The sequence below is a fragment of the Parus major genome, chromosome 3 (assembly GCF_001522545.3).
Source record: "Parus major isolate Abel chromosome 3, Parus_major1.1, whole genome shotgun sequence".
NCBI classification, from domain to species: Eukaryota; Metazoa; Chordata; class Aves; order Passeriformes; family Paridae; genus Parus; species Parus major.
In genome coordinates, this window is record NC_031770.1 from 30708510 (window position 1) to 30732896 (window position 24387).

General features: G+C 49.1%; 1 protein-coding gene across 4 annotated transcripts; it reads left to right on the plus strand.

The window, feature by feature from the left end:
• The first annotated feature begins 127 nt into the window (after positions 1 to 127).
• Positions 128 to 17252, plus strand: AARS2 (alanyl-tRNA synthetase 2, mitochondrial). Of its 4 annotated transcripts, XM_033512580.1 has the most exons (23): positions 129 to 368; positions 709 to 897; positions 1539 to 1684; positions 2193 to 2387; positions 2907 to 3051; positions 3479 to 3624; positions 3918 to 4026; positions 4320 to 4358; positions 5016 to 5127; positions 5647 to 5774; positions 6533 to 6683; positions 8473 to 8642; positions 9610 to 9723; positions 10115 to 10255; positions 10876 to 11013; positions 11417 to 11526; positions 11741 to 11788; positions 13034 to 13142; positions 14638 to 14760; positions 15100 to 15210; positions 16046 to 16129; positions 16246 to 16356; positions 16734 to 17252. In XM_033512580.1, the coding sequence occupies exons 1-23, from the start codon at positions 144 to 146 to the stop codon at positions 16896 to 16898; spliced, it is 3009 nt and encodes a 1002-aa protein (XP_033368471.1). In that variant the 5' UTR covers positions 129 to 143; the 3' UTR covers positions 16899 to 17252. The 4 variants fall into 4 exon arrangements, with proteins under 4 accessions (XP_033368474.1, XP_033368471.1, XP_015476849.1 ...); XM_015621363.3 differs by lacking the exon at positions 11741 to 11788; XM_033512582.1 differs by lacking the exon at positions 2193 to 2387.
• The last annotated feature ends 7135 nt before the right edge of the window (positions 17253 to 24387 follow it).

The window sequence follows — 24387 nt, forward strand, 5'->3', positions numbered from 1 at the left end:
CAGAGCCCGCGCGTGCGCCGCAGGACCCGTGGGGCCGATGGAGCGGCCCTTTCCCGCAGTTTCGCCGCTCTCCTCCGAGTTCCGCCTCCCCCTCGCACCGCCCCTTCCGGGCGCCCCGGAGCCGCCGTCCGCCGTGGGGCGCCATGGCTGCGGCCGCCCGGCTGAGGCGGCGGCTGCTGCTGGCGGTGCCGTGCCGCTGGCGCTGTAGCTTCCGCCGCGGTAGTGCCGCCTGCCCGTCGGCGGGGCAGATCCGCGCCGCCTTCCTGCGTTTCTTCGAAGAGCGCCACGGCCACCGCCGCCTGCCCTCGGCCCCCGTGCGGCCCCGCGGCGACCCGCGCCTCCTCTTCGTCAACGCAGGCATGAACCAGGTGCTCTCCCCGCTCCCGCATCTCACCTCCTCCGGCTCACCGGCGCTTCCGCGTCTCCAGAGGAGCGCGGCTGCCTTGGGGTGTCCCCTACTAAGGAGATCTCCGGCATTGCTTTGGGCTGCCTCCTGGATGCCTCTCGTAGTGCCCGCTGTGGGAGTATCTCGCTGGCGATAGTTAAGAACTGTCTGAATACAGTCCTGTGCCGTGTGTTCTAAAACGAACTTGCTTAAGCAGTGACCCACTATGGTCCCGGCCTGACCCTTTCTGTGTTTCAGGAGCCCTAGGCGCAGGCCCCTGCGCTAGGTGGCATCTGTCCATAGCGGGTGTCTCTCATTTCCAGTTCAAGCCCGTTTTCCTGGGCACGGTGCACCCCCGGAGCGAGCTAGCCCAGCACAGGCGGGTGGTGAACAGCCAGAAGTGTGTGCGTGCGGGAGGGAAGCACAACGATCTGGAGGATGTGGGCCGAGATACTTACCATCACACATTCTTCGAGATGCTGGGCAATTGGTCCTTCGGGGATTACTTTAAGGTGAGGTGATAGGAGTGAACCCTTCCCAGGGGAAAACATAGCCTTTCTTTCAGAGCTGCGCTGTAGTGCCATGGGACCATGTGCAGAAGGCGTTTTGGTAAGATCCAGATTAATTTCTGGGAACTCTGTGGCCTGGAACAGAGGTGGTCAGCTCATGGGCTCTGTCGCTGAATGTGTCCTGCAGACTCTTAATGTACTCAGCCTCTCAAAGCTGTGGCCAAGATATAAAAATCAAAGTTCTCTGTGAGAATGCCAGTGTTGACCACTTAATATGGTGAAAAGAGGTTAGCAGTTCATTCAATGATTATTACTAGAAAGTTTGAAAAGGGAGGAGGAATAAAGGATGTTAGGTTTTTTAGGTGGTGAATACATTTTTTATTTGGGAAGAAAATAATTCATGTAACTCTGCTGGTAAGCACATAGATGCACGTCATGCTGAAGGTCTCACATTTTAGGAATATCAGTTTTCCACTGGCAGAAGTTAGCTGTCTCACTCTTCTGACCTTCATCCTGCTCTTTGCAATACATGTGAAAATTAGAAAGGGAGAGAAACAGCTGAAATTAACTTCTTTGTTGTTTGACTCCCATTCTAAAGACCCTTCCTTAATTACTGTGCTTCATTTATTTCCCTACCTGCTCAGGAGGAGGCATGTAGCATGGCATGGGAGCTCTTGACAGAGGTCTATGAGATCCCCAAAGATCATCTCTACGTCACCTATTTTGGTGGAGACCCCTCCCTGGGGCTGAGCGCAGATGAGGAGTGCAGGGATGTGTGGCTTCGCCTGGGGTAAGTGTGTTAGACAAGAGGTTCTGAGCAGCAGGTGCTGGCATTTCACTTTCCACAGTTCTGCATTTGCTCTTTAGTTGGTCAGCTGTAGGGACCAGAGACTGTTTTAAACTCATTTTGTTTCTGGTTTCTTTGAGCTGTTAAAGGTCTGCTGGGCTCTGAGCTTACTGGGTCTCTTGAACTTCTGGTTCATTCTCAGATAGCATCAGTGATGGTGGGTATGTGCCTAAAACTGGCTGGCCTGGATGAAGTGTGTACAGGATCTTCAATCCTTTGCTTCCTCTCCATCATGAGAGTATGTTCTCTGAAAGTGAGTGATGGCTGCTTCAGTGAGAGGGTGCAGCCATTGCAGCGATCACTGCTGTGCTTTGAGAGCTTGTTCCAGGCTGTATGTAGGCTTTGAACCCAAGTCAGCAAACTCTGTGCCACTGATGGTGTTCAGGTCTTGTCTCTGCTCCAAAGAGCAAGTGCTCCACAGCACTGCCACCTCTGTTGTTTGCCTTTCCAGGGTTCCTGCCAGTCACGTGCTTCCTTTCCCACTGAAGGATAACTTCTGGGAGATGGGGGACACAGGTCCCTGTGGTCCCTGCACAGAGATCCACTACGACCATGTGGGTGGTGGCAGAAATGCTGCAGCACTGGTGAACCAGGGCAGCCCTGATGTAGTGGAGATCTGGAACTTGGTCTTCATGCAGTACAGCAGGTACCAAGCATCTCATCTGAACTCCAGAGCCTTTCCCCCTAGCCTGACTTCAAAACCGTGTATATTCTCAGACATACCACTGTTTTCCAGAAGGTGGCAATACCAGGAGAAAGAGAGAAGCTATGGAGATTTGTCCAGCATGACTCTTGGTCCCTTTTGCTTTATTTCCCTGTCTTCTTCAACCTTCACTGCCAATTCTCCCTTAATGCTGCCTTCCAGAGATATCTTGAGGTCAGCAGCAGCCTGGAGAAGGAGGAGAAGACCTTTGGCCCTTTTAGGGAAGGCCATTTTCCTTACATTGCAGCCTATCTTTACTATGTGATGGTCAGATCCTGGCTGCCTGACAGGGCCAAGGCAGGCTGCTGTCACTCTTGTCCCTGAGCTTCCTTGTGCTGAGTCACCTGCTGTTTCTATCCCCCGTCACTTTCCCATTCTCTTTGAGTCACCTGTTCCTTGTTTTTGCATGTGAACTGATCCTTGCTTTCCTTTTGCCTTTTATTTTTCCTGCCTGGCTGACAGAGAGGTTGAGGGGAATCTCCTTCCCTTGCCACAGCACCATGTGGATACAGGAATGGGTCTGGAAAGGCTGGTGACAGTTCTGCAGAACAAACGCTCCAACTATGACACAGATCTCTTCACTCCCATCTTGGATGCCATTCACAAGGTGATGGTGCTTCTGCTCAGAGTCACAGTTCAACAAAAGCTCCATGAACAAAGACTGCTTGCTGGGTAGCATAGTACAGCCTTCTGTGAATGCTGATGAGCAGACTCTTGAGACAGGAGGTTATGTCCTGCCAGGTCCAATGCAGTGTTCTAGAAAAAAGAGGGAATTCCAGGTTGGAAATCTGCTGGAATATCAGCACTGCTGATTCATTTTTCCTTCAAAGTTTCTTAAGCTACTCAGTGCCAGGGCATTGGCTGACCTGTATTAGTCTTGGTCTGTAGTGCTGTGGAAGGATTTAATGAGTACATCTTAGGTGCATGAGGTTCAGAGGTAGTTGAAAAACATTATGTCAGGCTGGCTGCCTCTTGCATTGGAACTTCTGCAGCCTTTACTTTCTGCTGATTTTTCTCTCTGCTTTCTCTTTTAGGGCTGCAGGGCACCCAGATACCAGGGTTTGATCGGGGATGCTGATGTTGGGCGTGTGAACATGGCCTACCGCGTGGTGGCAGATCACGTGCGCACCTTGTGCATCTGCATCACTGATGGCATTTACCCAGGCTTCTCTGGAGCAGAGTAAGGATATAAGGAAATGGTATGGGGTGGAGGAAATTAGGTCTAGAAAGGAATATGAACAGCCAGGGAAGAGGTTCTGATGTGGGCCCCAGATAGGGTGTTCATGAGCTTTTGGGTAGGCAGGAAGAGGAGAGCTGGGAAGTGCTTCCAGTCTGCAGACTTCCCCTCGGATGGGTGTAGAATGTTGGGAGCAGCTGGCCTGTGTTGTTGAATCAGACCAGAGGAGCTGGGGGATGTTGAAGCTGGGCAGGGATGCTCAAAAGGCTGCCTGAGGAGTCCTGCCCTGTTTTCAGATTGGTGCTGCGTCGGATCCTGCGCAGGGCTGTACGCTTTTGCTCCGAAATTCTACAGGCTCCACCTGGGCTCCTGGCCTCCCTGGTGCCTACTGTAGTGGAAGTGCTGGTGAGTAAAACTGCTGTCTTGGGCAAAAAAGATCATCACACATGTCCCTTTTCCACACACTGTCAGAAATCTCCAGGGGCTCCAGGAATTTGTACCTGATGCTGTACATTCCAGCATTAAAAACCTCTTGTCCCCATACCTCCCTTGCGATGGGAGGGAGGGGACCTAGTGACATCAGTGGTAAAGTCAGCACATAAGTGTATGCAAGTAACCTCTGTAATGTTTGTGGCATGCTCTGAGACCCCCTGCATCTTTCTGAGGATGTTTTCACTAACTGATGCTCACTTCCACAGGGAGATGCTTATCCAGAGCTGACAAGGAATGCTAACCAGGTGAGCAATGTGGAATCCTCCTGCCTCATTATCTTTGTGAGGCACTGCTCTCAGGGCCAGAAATCAGCCTGCCCTTGGGACTTAGCTGAAAGAATTTGCATAGCCTCCCCTATAACCATGTTCTTGTGGGTGGGCCCAGATGTGCTGGGCACAAGAAGTATCTGGCAGATTTCCATGTGGGAGCTCCACTAGGTCCTTAGTAGGGACTGCATGTCCTGTTGTTAGGTGGCTGTTGCTCTAAAAAAGCTACAATAGATCTTTTGGTTGAGTGCAAGTACAGTCTATCCTCACCCACGTACCCTTTGTCTGAAGTGGAGTGATGATTTAAGACTAGTCTCAGCTTGCTTCCACTGACAGCAACTTCTCTGGCTGCTCCAGACGTACAGTTGTAATTGGGTCACAGATATTAATACCCAATAGGGAACATTTATCAGCCTAAAGCTTTCCCCATGTAGATGGTCAATATTTCCTTGACAGGAACGGTGACAGGAGGCACAGTGACTTTGACACTGTTCAATAGTGCATCGGAGCCATGTTGTGATGGATACGTGCAGAACAAAAAGGCTGGTTGATATGCTTTGAGGTGACTGAGCAGGGCTGAGCTGAGCTGGGGAACACCCTGAAATGTTGTGGCTAACCCTTCTGATCCTTGGGCAGATCAAGGATATCATCAATGAGAATGAGGCCACGTTTCTGTCCTCCCTGGAGCGTGGGAGGCGCATCATTGAGCGGACAGTGCAGCAGATGGAGCCCTCCACAAATTTTCCAGGTGAGCGTCCCTCCTCTGATAAGCTGAAGTGAGAGACATTTTGCTTTAGGTCCTCATAAGCATTGCAGTCAAAACTGGTGGCTGGTTGCCTCCCCTGCATTTCCTGTGACTGTCTAGCCCCAGACAGAGGAGCAGATGTTCCTTTCTCCAGATTGCAGTTGTTTTCTACTACTTCATCCTCACAACAAAGTAGGCACCAGGCAAGCTGTTTTATTGACTTATCAACAAGGTCCTTATAAGACACAGCTGCAAGGAGTAGCACAGGATCCAACCAGTGCACTGCCTGTCTAGATGTGCTGCACTGAATTTTAGCAGGAATGGGGCTGTGTAGAAATACTAATACTCAGTCCCATACAAGAAGAACTCTACGGCTTCTCTTCCCCATTAACATACAGTTGCACACACTACAGGTGGATCCAGTTACCAAAGCACACTAGATTGGTCCCATCAAGACAAATCTTGAGATGCCTTTGCTTTCTGTGTTCACACAGAGTTCTTGTCCTTCTTTTTGTCTTACAGCTGAAGTAGCCTGGTCTCTCTATGGGAGTTTGGGATTCCCTCTAGATCTGATTGACTTGATGCTTGAAGAGAAGGGAATCAGTTTGGATTCCACTGCTTTTAACGAACTTGCTCTGGAAGATGCGAAGGTAAAAGGGGGACCTGCTTTGTCAGAATAATTCAAAGCCTTACCTGTCTCTTGTGAACATGGAAGCAGGATCTCTTTCACTTCTGAAACTCTTCAGAGCATCACAGGGCTGCATGCCCCCTCGCGGGCGGAGGGGGAAGTGAGTCTGAGATAGCAGAGTCATCACAATCCCCTTGTTTCTGAATGTGGAACTGAAGTATTGGTTGGTGATTTTTCTTCAGGTATTTTATGATGCTGACTGTTGCTGGAGTGAAGGTTATAAAATATTTATATAGGTAAGGACAGTCCTCTGTTAGTCATGTAGTCTAACTTCTCACACAAAGTAGAACCAGCTTAGACAGCTCAAGCAGCAAATTATTTATGAAGTTTACAAAATCTCCTTGATCTCTGTAGTGCTGAAATATTTGCAATGCCCACCCACCAGTTTGGAATTACCACACCCCTGAGTGTGGTAATTGGTTTGAGGCCTTGCTCTCATTAGCTTTAATGGCCTGGAAGTTTCACAGCTACACAGCAAGCTGTGCCAGGAGGGATGTGCTAACAGTTGGTATGGTCTGACTCAAGGCTAGCACAGAGTGATACTCAGTGCTTGTAAGGTTTGAAGGGATGGGGTTAGTTAGCAGTAGCCTACATCAGCCTGGATCTGAACAACCCTTTTCCATGAAGGTGGAAGAAATCATTCCTAGCCTTATAGCTCCAGTTACCTGTTCACTTGCCCCCAAGGATCTCCAATCTAACTGTGCCTTTGCTCTGCTGCAGCGGAAGGCTGGTGGCCCACAGGCAGAACAGCCAGGGAACACAAACACCCACCTGGATGTGCATTCGCTGGCTTGGCTGCAGAGCAGCAATGTGCCTGCTACTGATGACTCTCCGAAGTACGCCTACACACTGGGGCAGCATGGGCAGTATGGTGAGTGGCTGGCCCACCTGCAAAGCAAGCTCCACTGGCGTCCCTCACGTTGGCTGCTTTTGCTGCCTAACCCCATGCATGCACGATGGGTACTTCATGGTCTAAACCTGTCCACCTTGCTGCCACATCTTTTTCCCCTACCTCTTCTTTCCCCTACTTCATCCCAAACTGGGTGCTTTCCTTAGTTCCTAGGAAGGCTCTGGGCTGGTAATGAGCTCTGGGTTGGCACCACTAGGTGACTGTTGGTTTCTTCTAGAGCTAAATCTGTCTCAAGCAATTAGGCTTCTGGGTGTGTGCACTTGGGAGAAAGAAGCATAATTACACAAAGGTTTTAGGTAGTTGTGTGAAACCATGCCCCTGCTATCTCCGTGGCAGACCACTAGGTGCCAGTGTAGGCCTTTTGTCATCTGCTGTAACTGAGGTTACTGATGCTCTATGGAAGGCATGAAGATAAACCACAGAGAGCAAGAGGTGGTATGGCTGTCACAGACAATTAGAGATGGCTGTGTACAGCAACTCCCTTTTACCCAGTGTGCTGGTGGCAGCCCATGCTAAGCAGAAAGTGAGGCAGTTCAAGCTATATATACTACAGCAAGAGCACAACAGAGGAAAAAAGCCTAGCAGTGACATGGGCTGAAATCTCCAAGCTAGAACTATCTCACCTTCTCAGCTTCTGAATCATGGAATAATTTGGGTTGAAGGGGATCTCTGGATGTCCAATTTCTTGTTAAAATTAACACCAATTTTGCAGTTGGATCATTTTGCTCAGAACCATGTCCATGTAAGTTTTCAGTATCTTCAGGGACAAAAATCTCACAGCCTATTTGTTTTGTGTTCTTTATCACTCTCAGTGTGTAAAGGTTTTTTTCTTTACATACAGCCAGAATTTGCTGTTCTCTAGTCTAGATGTACTCTCCCAAATGCTAAATAGAGATGAATAACCTCTTTCTTTGACCTGCTGGCTATATTTGTGTTCACACAGCTCAGCAGGCAGGCAGTCTTCCTTGCTGCAAGGGCACCCTGCTGGCTTGTGTTCAGCTTGCTCCCGAAAATCTAAGATTTCTGTCAGTTCATTTCTGTAGACTGTACAGATGCCTTCAAAAAACAGTCCAGTTCTTCAGTGTATCAGCCAGTCCCTGCCAATTAAGTGGGATATGGGTACATCCCATTTTGTCATGGATAGTCATTAATGAAGATGTTAAGTGGTGTTGTCCCTTATATCAGCTACCAAGTAGCTCTACTAGTAGCTGAATATCAGTTGAACGTTGAACTACTGAACAATTCTCCGTGGGGCCCTCTGCCCAGCCAATTGCATTCACACCTTATGGTCCACTTGTCCATAGTGCCCAGGTTTGGGTACAAGGAGCCTACTGGAGAGCATGTTAGAAGGTTGCTGCATCCAGGAAGGTGACATCCCTGCTCTCCCGTATCAACAACATCTTCATAAGATAACACCTTCAGTCAGGTTTGCCAAGCTTGCAGTGTATCAAGATGCAGATGTGTCTGTGCCACTTTTTCTTGTACCAGGCTCATGGGGAGCCAGATTGGGTGTCCCTGCCTGCTTAGCTGCTACTCAGCAGTTCTGTCATTAGGCTCACCTACTAAGTGACTTAGTTCCAGTTCTTTGTCCTTTCTGCCAGTAACTGTTCCTTTCCTACCGAGGCAAAGTGCCAGCTTTCAGTATAGCCCAGGTGTCGGCAGGGTTGGCATGGGGAATTGATCCCTCCTTTCCTGTTGCAATCTGACAGGCTATATGCACTAACTGCTGCTGTCTTCTTCCCCCTGACAGAATTCAGTCCGTGCCAGGCCACTGTCCTGATGCTGTACAGAGGTCAGTCTCTCCATGAGGAGGTTGGGGCAGGGCAGCGCTGTGGTGTCATCTTGGACAGGACTAACTTCTATGCAGAGCAGGGAGGGCAAGACTCTGACCAAGGCTACATGATACCTTTAGGACAGCAGGTAAGGTTGCTGCCTCACCCAAGGCTGCCATGGGTTCTGAGTTGAATTCCCCAAGTGATGGGTTGTTCTACTGTGTTAATTTGCAAGCTGATGACTCTTGACAATTCCCTTGGCTTAGCATCAGAGTTGGTGGGGTAAAGCAGAATCAGCAGTAACTTAACAAGGGCATTCTTGCTATTCTGGTTGCCTCTCACAGCCCTTTGCAATTTCATCTTGCTGAGGAAGATTTTAGTCAGGTCTTCCTTCAATATGCTGTGTTCTTGCCAGCTGGGGTTGTAATGCTGAGAGAAGTAAGTCACTGATCAGAGAGTCTGTGAACTGAGTAACTTCTCTCTGGTCAATGCTGGACAGCTGCAAGTGCTGCCCAACCTGAGACCCAGTACAAAAACTCTTATTCTTCCTAAGAGCATCAGGGAGGACCTCCAATTCTGTAGCATGTCCCCTCAGCCTTGCCAAAGGGAGAGCTTTGACCCTGTCCTGGGAAGTTACAGAGGGTGCAGCCTTTTCTCCTTTCCCCATTTCCAGCTCTTGCCACCCCTGGGCCTTTTTAGCCTTTCAGAGCATCACAGTGCCTTGCTCAGCACTTCTCCCCAAGCTAAAGTGGTGTTCCAGTTTTGTTGCCATCCCAGGCAGAAATGGTACATTGGATGCCAGAGACAAGTGCCTTGGGAAATGCTGTTCATTTTCTCTTGGATGAGCATACTTGTTAAGAAAATTTGTCAGCATGGATGGTGTTACTGCCCCTCCACTGCAAGCTGGCAGCCTCAACATACATAGTGAGTGGCTTGGTACAGGTGAGCTCTAAGACACTTTGGTTTGCAGTAAGTGTCTCTCTGCTTTTCCCACCCCATCTCTGTGTTTTAGGGATTGATGGGATATGTGTTTCCCAGTTGGGTCAAGCAGGTACTTAGCACAGGTATTTGGATCTTCCCTGTGTCCTAACTAATTTTTCTATCTCTTTGCTCAGGATGTACTCTTCCCTGTAGAGTCAGTTCATCTCTGTGGTGGCTATGTGATCCATGAGGTCACTGCTGTGGAAACCCTGCGTGCTGGCGACCAGATGCAGCTCTTTGTAGATGAGGTGATAACTTAGTGCTCTTAATCTTTTCCTTGTGATGTCCTCAGTAACTTGGGCACAGCAGATCTTTGTCCCTTGTATTCTTGAGACCGTTCTTCATCATAGTGTGCAGTGGGAAGGAAATATCACAACTGACTCTGTAATTTTTGTGAGTTGTTGTTCTGTCCAAAAGTATCCAGCCTGCCCTTTACTGTTTTACAAAGATTATCCCGTGAAAAAAGGAGTTAGATCTGCCCTGTCACATAACTCATCTGACAGCTGTACTACCCATTGTTTTTCCTCCATCTTCTCCTGTCACCTCACACACAGTCTTTTCCTTATCTCTTCATGTTACCCCCCGCTCCCCTGAGCTGTGGAGAACCAGCACTCCCTGCTAACTAGTGTATGCTTTCAGGTGCAGCGCCTGGCCTGCATGACAAACCACACCGCCACTCACCTGCTGAACTTTGCACTCCGACGTGTCCTGGGTGACAGCACCGAGCAGCGGGGCTCCCATGTGACAGCAGAGCGGCTGCGCTTTGACTTTGATACCAAGGTGACTCTGAAATCCAGTTTACTAGTTCTCAGCAGTACCAACTTATCAGTACAGCTCTTCTCTCCAGGGATTTTTCCCCTCTCCCCATAATCACCCCTTCAGAGACAAGCCAGATTTTATCTGAGTAATGAAGCTTGGTCCTTTTGCATTAACCTGACCCTGAGCAAGGCTTGCTGAGGGATGAATGGGGGTCAGAAGGTAAAGGACCCTTAGCAAGGCCAGTGGTCATGAGACTGACACAAAATAGTGTAGAGGAGTCTTTGAGAGATAGTGCTTGGCTGTGGCACATATATGGTATCAGTACTGGACATTCAGGTGAGATTATTTGTGAAGCTTTGGGTCAGGCTGAGTGCTGGCCCTGGTAATTTGTCACTCATTCCAGTATCTCCTTTGAAGACTTTGGCTGATGCTCTTGCATCAAAAATCCTTCTCTCTCATGGGAAGAGAAGGTGGGAGTGCCATGATGTTCACAGTTCCCTTTTACAAGCAGAGAAGATGAGATGCAGGGGAAGAGTGGTATGCCCAAGCTGAGTCATCTGGTGGCTGTGCCCCCGTTCTCCCTCCTTCGTTTTGTACTTCTCGGGAGGTTTTTCCTGAACATGGCTGATTTGCTTCCTCAGGGCCATGTGACTGTGGAGCAGCTACAGCAAGTAGAGCAAGTGGTCCAGGATCTGATCCAAAAAAATGAGGTGGTGCATATGGCTGAAGTCCCCCTCACACTGGCAAGAAGAGTTCAGGGACTTCGTGCAGTGGATGAGGTATGACAGGATGGCAGCACACATCTTCATGAGCCTTCTCCTTCAGCAGGAATCATCTGGGACACAAGATGTTGACACAACATGTTTCTGCAAGGGAATTGTCTCCCAGAACTCAGAAGGGAAAGTAGGACAGAGATGAGATCTCAGGAAACTTGTACAACATGGAGACTGGTGATGCACAGGCTTTCTATTTATGCCTGTGCACCAAAAGCCTGTTGTGTTACCAATTATTTCTTTCTCCCCATTGGCGGCTGGTTGTGGGGGAGAAGTAGTGCCACCCCTGACTCAGCAGCTGCTCTAGAATAGGGGGAAAATGAGGCAGACACCTGAAGCCATGGAATTAGTCTGTAAGCGCCCCTGAATAACCATGTTGTTAGCTGCTGATCCCTGTCTCCTCTGTCAGGGGTATCCTGATCCAGTGAGGATAGTGTCCCTGGGTGTCCCTGTGGAGAATGTGCTGACCTGTGACTCCAAGGCTGCAGTGCAGACCTCTGTGGAGCTCTGCTGTGGGACGTAAGTGACTTTTACTTGCAGCTAGAAGGCATGTTTTTGGGCACTGGTGGCTGAGGTAGAAGCATCACTACATGCTCACCTCCCTGTCCCTGTGAAATTAAGTTTCCTTACTGGAAAAATATTGTGAGGACAGGATGGACTAGTTACAAAGCTTTTGAAGTTCCAGGGTGAGCAAACTTTAATGAAATGCACAGCATCTTTCCTTACTTTGTAGTCTGAAACCAACCTGGAAGCCACAGAGCACCAGCAGAGTATGGGAAAGGTGTGTGTGACCTGTAACATCAGAGTTGTGGTGCTTTGCCTTTGGGGTTGCAGAAGGGCTGGAGACTCCGATTCAACTGTGAGAACTTGAGACTGCTCTGATTATTTTAATTAATTATCTTCACCCTCATCTGCTTTTAGTAGTAATGAGAGTAGAAGAAAAGTTAATCAATCTTAGGACAGTGCTGACACAAAAAAAACCCAAACAAACAAACAACAAAAAAAAAAGCAAAAACCAACAAAAAACGGAACAAACTGGCCTTAGAGCAGATAGAGCTGAAAATGAGCAATTTTCTAGCCATGAGATCTTCTTGTGGGAGTAGAGGGACAAGAAACTGCATGGGAGAAGAGATGATGAATTCTTATGACGATGTCTGGAATGATTACTTGTGGTAACAGAACTGTGATAACAAGACACCATAGTTTTTCCTATCCAGCCTTGAATAAACAAGAAGGAAAAGGGAGGTTGTCAGTGTCCTGAGACTGCACAACTATCCTTTCTCTGGAATCTACTGGTCAGGCAGTGAGCTGGCCTGACAAGAGAGTGGTGGAGTAGCAGATGAGTAAAAGTGAAAAATGCCAATTCATCTCACTGCTGAAGGAGAGCAAAGAAGGACACAACTTTGCTGCACTGTTTGACTGGAGCCTGCTGGGCAAGTAGCACAGAGGTTTCTCTGGAATATCCCCAACTCTGCTGTCTCTTGCCTTACAGGGTACTGTCACTGTCAGAGCAGACATGACACAAAGCAGATCCTTAAGAAACTTTATCCGAGTTTTTTTTACTGTGCTCATACATAGTCTTTTTATACCCTTCTGACACCAAAGTGCACCCCCTCCCATTGGCCATTATCACAGCCCTCAAGTCCATTGGTGGAAGCACTATTTTGAGAAAGCATCCCCAAAAATCAAAAATGCAGATAAATCCTGTTTTTCCTGGTGCTTTTTGCAGCACAGATGTTTTTTGTTTTCTTTTACCTTTATCGTCTTTCTTTTCGTGTAATGGACACACAGGAGTCCTGCTGGCTTCTTCTTTCTGTTGACTCTTTTGTCGGACTGCCAGCCTGCTGTGCACCCTCTCCATAGGGTACCATCAGGATTTTAGGGATGGGAAAGGATTCAAGGTATAGGGATTAGGATTAGGAAATGGCTGCTGGATTTTGGAGTTTTCAAAAAAGAAAGCAGGGTTCCTGATTTCTGTTTGCAAAGAGCAACTCGCTTTCTTTCCTGTTCTCTGCTGACATTTTAGGCACCTTCTCCAAACAGGATCTGTGGAAGATCTGGCCATCATCAGTGAACGTCAGCTTGTCAAAGGGATTAGCCGTGTCATTGCAGTGACAGGGGAACGAGCCAAAGAGGTAAGACAGAGGGAACTGAGATTTCTGCCATGTCAAGGCAGTGCCAGAAGGACCAAACTTTATAGGTTCCTCATAGACAATTAGATCCCCACTGCTTTGGTTGGAGCCTCCCTGCTGTGCCTCATCTGGCATCTTGCTTCAGCCTTGGACTCAGCTCTGCTACTGTACCTCGCTATTCACCTCCTTTTCCTCTCATCCTAGTTCTCTGTCTCCTTGACCTTCTTTTCTCCCTTCAGACACCCGTTTCCAAGATAAAAACTTGCACAAAATATCAGGTAGCCCCTGGTCTATGAATTTCAATCCCCCAGTAGATATTTTAAGATGTAATTCTTTGTACATTGACTTTGGCTCCTGCCTATCACAGCTGGATTTGCACTTTATGATTAAAGGGTTTTGGCCTCATTCTTACGGCCCTTTTGCTTCCTTTATTTAGTCTTTTTCCTGCTAAATTGTGATTCTGGTCTAGCTGGTTCTGTGTAAGTAAGTAACCTACTATTGTGTTCATGAGATCACTCTGTCCTTTGAGTATTTGGAAGTGTCAGGTGCCCCATAAGCCTTCCTTCTTCCTTTAAGGCTGATGTCAGAGAATGACTCATAGTCACTGGAATTGGAAAGACTAAAGGCAAAGCCCACCCGTGCAAATCTGTTACTTTATGGTTGGCCATTCCCTGTGCATCTATGTCCCAGAGAGGCTTTTCTTCATGCAGAAGAACAAAAAGCTGCAGGGCAGAACTGCATGCTTTGCTGGAAGTGCTGACCTGGAGAGCTCCTGAGAGGAGCTCTGTGTAAGTGTTAATGAGACAAAGGAGACTGCAGGTCTGAGAGAATTACTTGAAATGAGGGTTGTGTGTCCTAGCTAGGCAGAGCAGTCCTCTGCTGTCCTGCAGATGGTCTTGCAGGACCATCCTTGGCACAGAGATCTTTCAGGGAGGAAATACTCCAAACCATAAGGATTGGCACTGGTGAAAAAAAAGCTTGTAATAGCTTTTTAAAAAATTATTAATAGTAGCATTGTTGGTGAAAACAATAAGAAATATATCAGGATAAACTCGGGAAATATGCTTGAACAGCTGATGAGGTTTCTTTTAATGTTAATGTTTCTCTTGTTTCTTCAGTCAGCAGTTTCAAGATTGCATTTGCTAATGGAAAAAGATTTCTAAGATGTTCCACAGAGCTCCCCAGTTTTTCCTCAATGAAATCCTGATGATTTTGGTGCAAATTTTTGAGTAAACATGAATTTCAACCATAAATACCACTTAAAGCTCAACAGCTTGGTCTGCCTAAGCGTGACCATCTAGTGTTGGTTGCAAATGTAGAGAGGAATCTTGTATTTCAGAGTCTTACAGTAACAGTCATTCCTAAACCATCTGTGTCTTCTTACTGGATTCTGAGCAGCATTTCAGTGTTCATGACCCTGCTGTCTCCCCACTTTCTTCATCCCTGTGGATGGTTTCTGTTGCTGCATATGAAGCATGCATTCCTTCCATCTCTGCAGGCCCGGGAAGTAGGCCAGTGCTTGGCTATGGAAGTGGACTCTGTCTCCCTACGAATGAAGCAGAGGATCACCTCTATTCCTGAGATGCAGAACCTCTCCAAAGAAGTGGGCCAGTTGACCAAAGTAAGGATTACACTCCTGTACAGAAAGAGTCCAGCATGGGCACATGAGACACATGACTTTTTCCCTATCAGGTTCACATCTTACTGTGGTCAGTAGCAAGGGCAGGCTGCTACCTGCTGCTGCTTCTTTGGTCATAAGGATTTTTGCCAGCGTCCAGGTGGCTGTGTTGCAGATGGCAGCTGAAAAGAGAAAGCTGCTCAGCACAGTGACTGACTGCCCTGATCACGTGGGTTAAAGCAAGGTCTGGGAAGAGGCCATGCTCTAGTCTGACCTTCCAGAGAACTAGCACTTTATGTCTAGGGGTAGTTTAATGTTCTTACAGAGCAAATTGTCTTGCAGGTGGTGGCCAGTGCTGCAATGCCCCAGTGGCAAAGAAAAGAACTACAGACTATCCTGAAAGTACTACAGCGAACAGCCAACACAGCTGTCAAGAAACTGGAGCTGCAGCAGGTACAGAGGCAGCAGCACAGACTTGCAGCCAGCTGTAGCACACACCAGTGGACCTGGTTTCTCTGTCACACTTCATAGCCACTCAGTCACTAGGGTGTCAGAAGGCAGAAGAAAGCCCATACAATCATGCACAGTGCAGCACAAATGCTGTGTTGGGTTGATTTCACTGGCCATTGTTTAAAATGCAGAGAATGACTGGCTGAGCTCTTAGCACTTGCAGAATTTCCATGGCTCCCTGCCTGTGAGAGCAGAGAGCCCTATACCAGCATTTCTGGCCAACACCAATAGGCACTGGGCATCACCTTTTTTATGCATGGAGAAGATGAGATGGTTCTCACAGTGGGCTTAACAAACATGTACAGTCAGACAGTGACAGGATAGTCTTTCTTCCAGCTACATGGATCTTGCTGAGCTTCCCACATGTATTTGTGTTCTGACAATTTACATTGAAAGCAGGTTAGAAATACTTACTGGTAACTCAGAGATCTCAGGAAGAACTATCCCTTCCTTAGAGTAGGAGCATCTTGCCACAGAAGCCTTCCTGAAAAATGTGGCACTTTGTAAGTCTAGGAGAGAGTCTGGAGACTGAATGAATCACTCTATTCCACTTTTGACAGGGGTTCATCTCTGCTTACATTTGAGGAAGGAGGGCTGTCTCCACATGAAGATTTCAGTCTGCTAGTCTTACTTTGACTTCTGCTATCAAACATCTCCTGTCTGTCCCACAGAGCAGCGCTTGCATTCCCTTTGTGTATATATTACATGGATATATCCCCATCCAACCCACCCTGTGCCACCTGTAGCCCTTCAAAGTGCTGTGTTTTTCTCTCTCCAGGCTGAGAAGGTGGCACAAATCTTGCTAGCAAAATACTGCAACCAGCCTGTCATCATTGATACTGTCCCAGTTGATTCCCTCTCTGTGAGTAATCCACATTGTTTCTTGGCGCAATGGTACCTCAGGTGCTGCAAACAGTAAGAGGGAGTTGCACGTCTCCTTTGCTGTTGACTGACCTCTCTTCTCCCTGCCTCTCCTAGATCCTAATGAAAGTAGTGAACCAGCTGTGTGACAAGTCTCCTGGCACATCAGTCTTGCTGCTCAGCCCTCAAGCTTCGGGTGAGGTGCTCTGTGCCTGTCAGGTGTCCAAGGTAAACAGAACCCTGATAGAGACAAGGGGACCCTGCCTGCCAAGGGGGATTGGACCCATTGCTCAGCAGGTCCTGCTTCAGGCTTTTCCTGGAGTTGTGCCCAGTGTTGGTAGTTAATCACACAGGAGCAGGACCTGAGAGGACTGTACTGGGACCAGATGTGCTTTCAGTCTCTGCTGGGCACAGATATCCCTGGATCCTCCAGGCTGTGTTTGCCCAGGGGCAAGACACAGTGTTAACATGTAAGCTCAGCCTTTGTGATCTTCACAGTCATGACTACCTCAGGCTGAGTGAGGAGAGGATGCTGTTACCTTTCTTTATTCATAGACTGCAGGGTGCCCCACGGTAAAAATAATTTGCCTGTGTCTCTTCCCCAGAACTGCCTTCCTGTGTTCTCTGCTGCTGACTGGGCTGTGGCTGTCTGTACAAAGATGGAAGGGAAAGCAGGAGGCTCTCCCATCGTAGCTAAGGGCAGTGGAAATGCCAAAGGCATGCAGGGAGCCCTGACTACTGCGCTGGAGTTTGCTCAGAGCAAACTGTGATGCTTAATGCCAGAACAGCTGTATGCACCCAGCTGGACACTTGATACCAAGCATATACTCTGCTCATCTGAAAGGATTAGCAGCTGAACATTGCTGCAACCACTGCCTTGGAGCACTTGAAGCACATGACTTCTGACCATCCAGGATCAGCAGAGACCCTGCTGACAGAATGATGCTGCCTGTATACAGCATGAGCATATGGGGATGGAGCCTTGGAAAGCAACAGCAGATCCTGCTTCTCATGGAACAGTGCAGATCTTGCCACAAGACCAGCACAGAGATTTTGTGAGAATATGGGGAGTTGGCACTGTTACTTTAAAGCCATTAAAGGGTAGAGAGTGTCCAATAACTTGATGTTTCTTGTTACCTGCGTCTTTTTGTTTCTTCTCTGGCAGAGGGGTTCGTTCTGCCCCTGCAGCTCCAGAAGTCAGCACGTACTCTTGTCTAAGCAGTTCTTTTCTACTTCAGAACTCAGGACACCTCTCTGATTAAAAATGCTACTCTAATTTAGAAATTAGAGAAATCTCACCTTGCTTGTGGGCTCAGGCTTGTTAGGCTATGCGGTGAGTAGTGCAGAAGCCAGTCCTCAGCACTGAGGGAATAAAATTGTCCCCCTCTCCGCCTCTTTGCTTTGGGCAAATGTTCAGCTCTGTTTCTTGCTGCCAGTCCCTTGCAAGTCCTTCCTTCTGGCTTCTTACTGGCTCATACCTGAAAACCAGCACTGATATAATGAGTTGTGAGAATGGAAGCTGTTGCTGTGTTGCAGCATGGAAGTCCCTGCAGCAGGACTGTGCTGTGCTTTGTCCTGAGGTGAGCAGGTCTCACAAACTGGTTATTTTTCACAAGCAGTGCTGGACCCAGCAAATTCAATTCATAAAGACATTTCAGATTTCAGTGTTAAGAGTGATGTTGAGAGCTCCTGGCCAAAGCATAGCTATTTTAGATACAGTATTGACCTAAATGGAAATCATAAATGGTAGCTGAGGCAAAAGCGCAACAGGACAGTGATACAAGCAGGTTCTCACCCTGTGAGCAGCAAGAGCAGCCTGACACAGATGAGTTTCACCAGCAGGTAGGGTTGTTTGAAGCAAGGCAGATGTGAAGGGAGATGGAGGACCAGTAGCTGCCTGCTTTTGGGGAGGGAGAGAGGAGGGGTAGAAGCACAGTGATGCTGATGGATGGGTAACAGGTTATGGCTGTCACATAGATATAGATTAGTGAAGAGAATGTAGTGGGGAATGGCTGTGTCTGAATGAGAGGCTTCCCAATTAACTGTGCCTGAGGGAGGGGGAATAGCTGCTGTGAGCAGAGCCTCATTTCCCTTCTCTTCAGTGAACAGCATATCTCAGGAGAAAAGGGTATGTGGACTTTGGAGGGCATTATTAGCAGAAAAGTGGTTTTCTTCCATATCCCAGTGGTTGTCCAGGCCAAAATCTCATATGTGGTCCCTATGGTGTAATGTGGCTCCTACTCATCTTTGTAAAGTGCCAGCAACTGGTTTTGCATTGGAAAGTGCCAGGACTCAGAGGCAGAAATAATGGTGAGCCTTTAGAGGTCGGTGGTGTTCCTAGACTCTAAAATGGTCCTCCTATTCTCACCCAAATCACTGACAGCTACACAAAGATTGCAGACCTTAAGCCTTTGGTTCAATAAATGCTGCTTCCAGCCAGGAAGTTTAAAGCAGGGCTTATTGCAAAGGGATCTGTGAGCCAAGGTCTCGTGCATCTGCCCCTGCTGCCAAGAGTTCAGCCATCAGAGATGTGCATAGGCTCTGTTCTTTCATCACTTCCAGTAGGGCAGGTTGCTGCTCATCCCAGGCCCATTCTGCATTCCATTGTAGCACAGCAGCTTGGTGCCTTCTCAAAATTATTTCTGGGTGCAGAGGTGCTACTGGTGCTCCTAACATCCCTACATCTGAGCACTGGGGAGAGCTGGAACACCTAGCCCAGTGCTTCAGGGCCCTTGTGACAAGGCTGGTAGGGTGCTAGAGAGGGTGTGTGGAGTCCCAGAGGATGGTTCATGCCATCAGCTGAAAGCAGCATCAGTGCCTAGATTTGCACAATTCCTGTGTTTCACTTAGACCCCCAGCAGCACCAAGTGGGGATGGGAAGGGGTGTTCTGTGTTACTGGGAAAGTACTTTCCTGGGGTGCTGCTGTGTTACTTTATTGATAGCTGCTACAGGAGATGATGTCTCCTCTTTGTGTTGGAGAGTAGGTGTGAGGAGGAGGAAAGGAATGCTGGCTTGAGCTGCTCCTGAGCATCTGCATGATGCTCCAAAAGCAGAGCCTGAGCTTGCCAGCAGCAGCCTTATAGAATTAACCTGCTTTGGCTTGATTATTAGCTTAAAAGCCACTGACCTCATAGACTTTTGTCCAGCTTCTTAAAAGGTAGAGGTCTATGTCCTGCCCTTCCAGGTAATGCCTTTACTGAGCCCGACACCACTCCTGTGGAAAATTAAGTGCTGTTGCTAGAGGTACCACAGAGTGGCTCTAAGGAGCTCTTGGAAGCAGATCCATCTCCATTGCAGGAGCTGTTGGACTCAGCACTGTGAAGTGAGTGAGCAGCAAAGACCTGATGCCTTGGCACTTCCTGTGTTCCATGGGAAAATGACTCTCTGTTCCCAGGGCAGCAGCCCCAGCACCCACCGCACCCAGGGCTGCTGCATTTCCTGCACCACCTTCCTATAAACCTTAAGAACCACCTGGTGTGTAAGCAGCGCTGCAGCTGCTGCAGTGGTGCTCTTCTGTCTCATCTGGAGCTGTCTTGGGAACCCGGTTTTGTTCCTCCTCCTTTCCTGCTCTTGGCTTTTATAGTCATGAAATTCACTATTTCTCATATCCTTTCTGAGCTTACAAGAATCAATGATGTCACAGCATAACCAAATCCTGATCTTGTAAGTGCAGTAGCACTAAAAGTGTTCTGGAATTGAAGGAGAAAATGGATCTTATCTTACCAAAGAGTGATTCTGTGGAGTCATCCATGGTGCCCATATCACCTCAGGCTGGTAAAGTGGGTCACTGCAGTAGAAATGCTGGAGTTTGTGCTGCAGCCATGCCAGGCTGCTGATTCTAGGAGAGCGCATTTCCTGTCATTATCCTGGTGAAGTCCTAGTGTGCAGACTTACATCCCATCCTCCTCTTTCCCTGCTGCAGGAGGACAAGACATTCACATACTGTGCTGCAGCTACAGCAGGTGCAACAGTTGTGCCTGGCATGCCTTGCATGTCATCAGCAGGTCAGGCAATGCTTAGCTGGGAAGGCTTTGGGAAATGAAACACAAGTTTGAAATAGAGTTCTCTGGCCAAAATTGCAGCCTACATTCCCTTACAAAGATCAAAGATCTAAGGTGTGATCAATATCCTGGGCATATATTTGCACCTCCAAACACATGCACACAGAAGGCATGGCAGGAAGTGGGAAACTAATTAAAAGATGATGGGGTTTTTGCTGTGAGCTGGTGCTGTCAGGTTGGCAATACCTTCATAAGGCCAGATGGACCCTCAGGTCCCTTAAGGAACCTGCAATGCAAGGTCTTGCCAGCATCAACCCCAAGCAACTACCTGATACTGGCAAAAGGGGAGCAGAAAGTACTTGTGTGTCTCCTCACACACTTGGCTCCAGGAGCTTCACTCCCTGTAGCCTGGGCTGCAGATTGCAGGCTGGCACAGAGTGTCTGGGAGAAGCTCAGCTCTCCCAAGGCACCCCTGCCACCCCAAGCCTTGGGACAGGCTGCTGCAGGGCCTTGACATGCTGCACCTTGGGTGTCATAGGACCCACTTCAGGAAGGTCCTGGGATTTTTGTGGTAGTAGCAGACCTGAGCCATGCAGAGGATGTTAAAAGCATGCTGAGACATAGGCTCAAAAGCTGTGGGGCTTTGTCCATCAGATCTGATGCTGAGCCATCTCCCAGAGACACTGAACATAATATAGCATGTCCAAGCTGAGCCCCACAGGGAGGGAGAGAGCCTCAGGGGCAGGGAAGCAGAGGTGACCTTTAAAGGTTCTTCCCAACCCCAACTGTTATGATTCTGTGATTCTACATGCATAGTGACAGTGTGCACTGAACTGGTCACATCACACATGTACCCGTGTAATCCAGGAATCTAAGCATCCACATGTCTGGGATTCTGGGTTACAGTTGCAGGCTCCCACCCTCACTTTGCCTTCACCACAGGCTCCCTGCTTCTGCAGTAGCTGACACCGATTTGTGGGCAGCTGCTGCACAGCACACACAAGGCTGTGGAGGGGAACCATAGGCTCAGCAGCCATGGTGAGGTGAGACTTCCCATCCCTCGGGAGCAGCTCAGGGCTATGTCAAGCTGGTGCTGCTGCTCACCTACATCCCAGATGCTTGGGAAAGGAGAGAAATGGTTCTGTGCTAGAGGTTCTGTGCTGGTTCAGCTGTGGGACAGGCAGCATGGGCTGGGTAGGAGCCATAGCTGGATCAGCCCTCCAGCTCTGGGTCCCCAGCTTCTGGGGACCATTTTTGGGGAAGAGAAGTTTCCAGTGCAGGAGAACGCTATCCACAGCAGCATGCCAAGCGCCCAAGGAGGCAGGAGAGACATTTCCTGGGGAATCCCAGCAGTCCACCTTTGCTGAGTGCCCTTCACAGCCAGCTGGTTCCTTGTGTGAGAGCACTTGCACTTTGCATTCAGCTCCTCAGCCTGGATTGCAGCTGGCATTTCCACACCGCTTGCAGAGGCGTGACTTCCTCAGCTGCAACCCAAAGCTCCTCTCTCCTCCAGAAAGCACCTGGTGAACCCACAGGGCTGGAAGAATGCTTCTGCTTCCCCTTATATCTCCTCCCCATCACCATCCCAACTGTCATCAGGAGCACCCTGCTACTGACCCCCACCCTCCTGACTGGGAGCAGCAGTCCATTGAGAGCTGAATTTTGACTGATTGATTGATTAATTGATTGATTGATGTCATGCTGGGTTCCTGGAAGGTGGCTGTGGGGTCCAGGGTGCCAGTGCAGAGGGAATGCAGTGAGGCTGTCATGGTGTTACCTAGTCTGCTTCCAGAGAGCCATTACTGCATCCCCCATGCACTGCAGAGCTGCTCATCCTGCAGGTGTGTAAACATGGCTCCAGTGGAAAGATGAGCAAAGCTGTGACCAAAGCTATACCCATGACCAGCCCCAGGCACTGGTGTGCTGCTCCCCACCACATGTAGTGGCTCCCTTGAGACTGGGAGGGGATGGAAGATTGACCCTGTAGAGTCTACTATAGTGTAGACTAGAAGGAGCTCCATTGTGCCCGAGTCTGTATTGCACCCAGGGCCTGTGTGTTCACTTTTTGTAAGCAGGAGGGCTTCAGACCAAGTTGTGAAGTCCTACCATGCACAATCACTTAAGACTCCTGTGGGGGCTGCCAGTCTCAAAGTACTGGTGTAATTCCAGTCCAAAATCCTAACCCAAAACCTTTCCTATGTTTTCAGCTGGCTGTGGGATCCCTATCCCAGAATAATTGCCATCAGATAGTCTGTTTTTTCTGGAACACGCCACCCTGAGCCCGCTACAAAAGTCCCTGAGGCTAAGCAGACACTGGCTTACTATTGCAGTCCCCAACCAAGATCCTTGCATCTCCTAATCCTTGCCCAGCCTCATGTCACGCACTTTCCTCTTGCTTTGCATCAGAGGTTGCCTGGGCTTGAGCTCCAGGAACAGGAAGACGAATCTGAGCCTACGTAGACCTTCTTTTCACATGGTGAAAAATTATTTACACTCGGGTTGGGATTTGCTGCTCTACTAATTTCATTGTCTCCTCGTTTGCCAGTTTGTCCCACATTCCACACAGTGTTTCCTCCCTTTTCCTCCCTCCCTCCCCCTTCATTCTCTCACTGCCCTCACGGGTGTCTTTCCTCTCTCCTCCTCCTGGCTGGCCAGGTTAGGCAGGTGCAAGAAGACACACAGGGAAGATAACCACCAACTCAAATATCACCAAGTTTTACAGAAAAAAGGGGAAACAGGCAAAACTAAATGACCTTTAAAACAAACAAGTTCTCAGGTTCCCTCTCCCACACAGAAGTGGCTCCTCTGCTCTCTTATAACTGTCTCCCTGCCCTAGCATTTATTTATAAGCATCATCAATAATTAAGAAGCTGCCTGCCTGCTTGCCTCAGCTGCAGTGTTGATAGAGGCATTTCTGATGTTTCCTGGCTCAGCCTGGCTCCTTTACTCATTTAGGCTTTTAATTTTCTTCCCCTGCCTCATTAGAAACACAGGAATGACCCACCTAGAACAAACTGGACATCCAGAGAGCCAGGAGAGCTTCCTGCTGGAGCTGGTTGCCCCGAGGGTGACCCAAGAATTGCTGGATTTGCAGCACTGCAGTAGCAGGATGAGCTGGGGTGTCTGGGGTGTCCCCACCACAGGCACCACTCCTCCCTAACAGAGGCCGTATCTGGGAGAAGAGACCTCCCTGTACACATCTGAGGGCCTTGGAGCTCACACACAGGCATTTCTTCGTAGAAAAGACGGCAAGTGAGGGCTCTGCAGCTGGGGTTCCCAGCCCTAGGGGAGCAGCATCACCCTGGGCACCCAGCCAGAGAGATGGAAGAAGGAGAGACCCACCAAGCAGTGCAGCCAAAAATCGCAGTTGAGCAGGATGAACTGGCCCTAGCAGGCAGAGCCAGAGGCCTTACAGTAGAGGGGGACAGCTGGACTTAGAATCAGGGATGGAAAGCTTTACACAGGTCCAGAGGAAGCACCACAGGGCATAACCCAGGGACAGACCAGGCACAGAGACAGCAGCTGGGCTTGGCAAATTGCTGGCACTGTTGCAGTCCTTGGGAACACTCCAGGTTGCTCCTTGCAGGTTCGAAAGCACCCTGCAGGCATCAAGCAATCTCTGACCCTTGAACAAATCCTCAAGTGTAGGGTTTCTGGACAGCTTGGCTCAGCATCTGCAGGCAGAGCCTGCAGCATGCCAGCCCAGCTCCCCTTGCCAGTGTAATATGGATGCAGCAGTGGGGCACAAGAGGGAAGCCCAGTGTTCTCCTTGAGCTGACCTGTGATGCTGCCGGACACGGCAGAGACTTTCAGGGGGGCAGTGGCACAGACCTGCAGAGGGGGGCATCTGCCAGCCTGCACCCAGCTCCCCCCAGCACACAGCACGATGCTTTCACCAGCCGAGCTCTGAGAGGGAGCACTAAGGGGACTCTGCCATAGCCCCCATCCCCTGCAGTGAGGCCAGGGAGTGCTCAGGAGCTGGGAGCAGCAGCAGGAAGCAGATCTGTCACAGAGGATGGCACAGTAGGGACAGTGATGGCAGCTGGCAGCTCCTCAGCTCCACGGTGCTGGGCTCCACTGGGTTGGGAAGAGGGCACCAAAGGACAGTGTCAACTCAGCAGCCCTTGGCACACAAGCTCCCAGGCTGTCCTATCCCATCAGTGTCCAACTCCCACCACAGCAACTGCCCCGACATTGTTCTTGCTGTGATGGGGTGAACACGGCCCCCTTCTGCTCCTGCAAGTTGCCCTACACGAG

Excerpts from the sequence above, each read along its gene's own strand:
- AARS2 (XM_033512580.1), top strand. The coding sequence starts at position 144 with ATGGCTGCGGCCGCCCGGCTGAGGCGGCGGCTGCTGCTGGCGGTGCCG. Across the intron at positions 1,685-2,192 it reads GATGTGTGGCTTCGCCTGGG|GGTTCCTGCCAGTCACGTGC; the intron begins GTAAGTGTGTTA and ends TTGCCTTTCCAG. Across the intron at positions 6,684-8,472 it reads GGGGCAGCATGGGCAGTATG|AATTCAGTCCGTGCCAGGCC; the intron begins GTGAGTGGCTGG and ends TCCCCCTGACAG.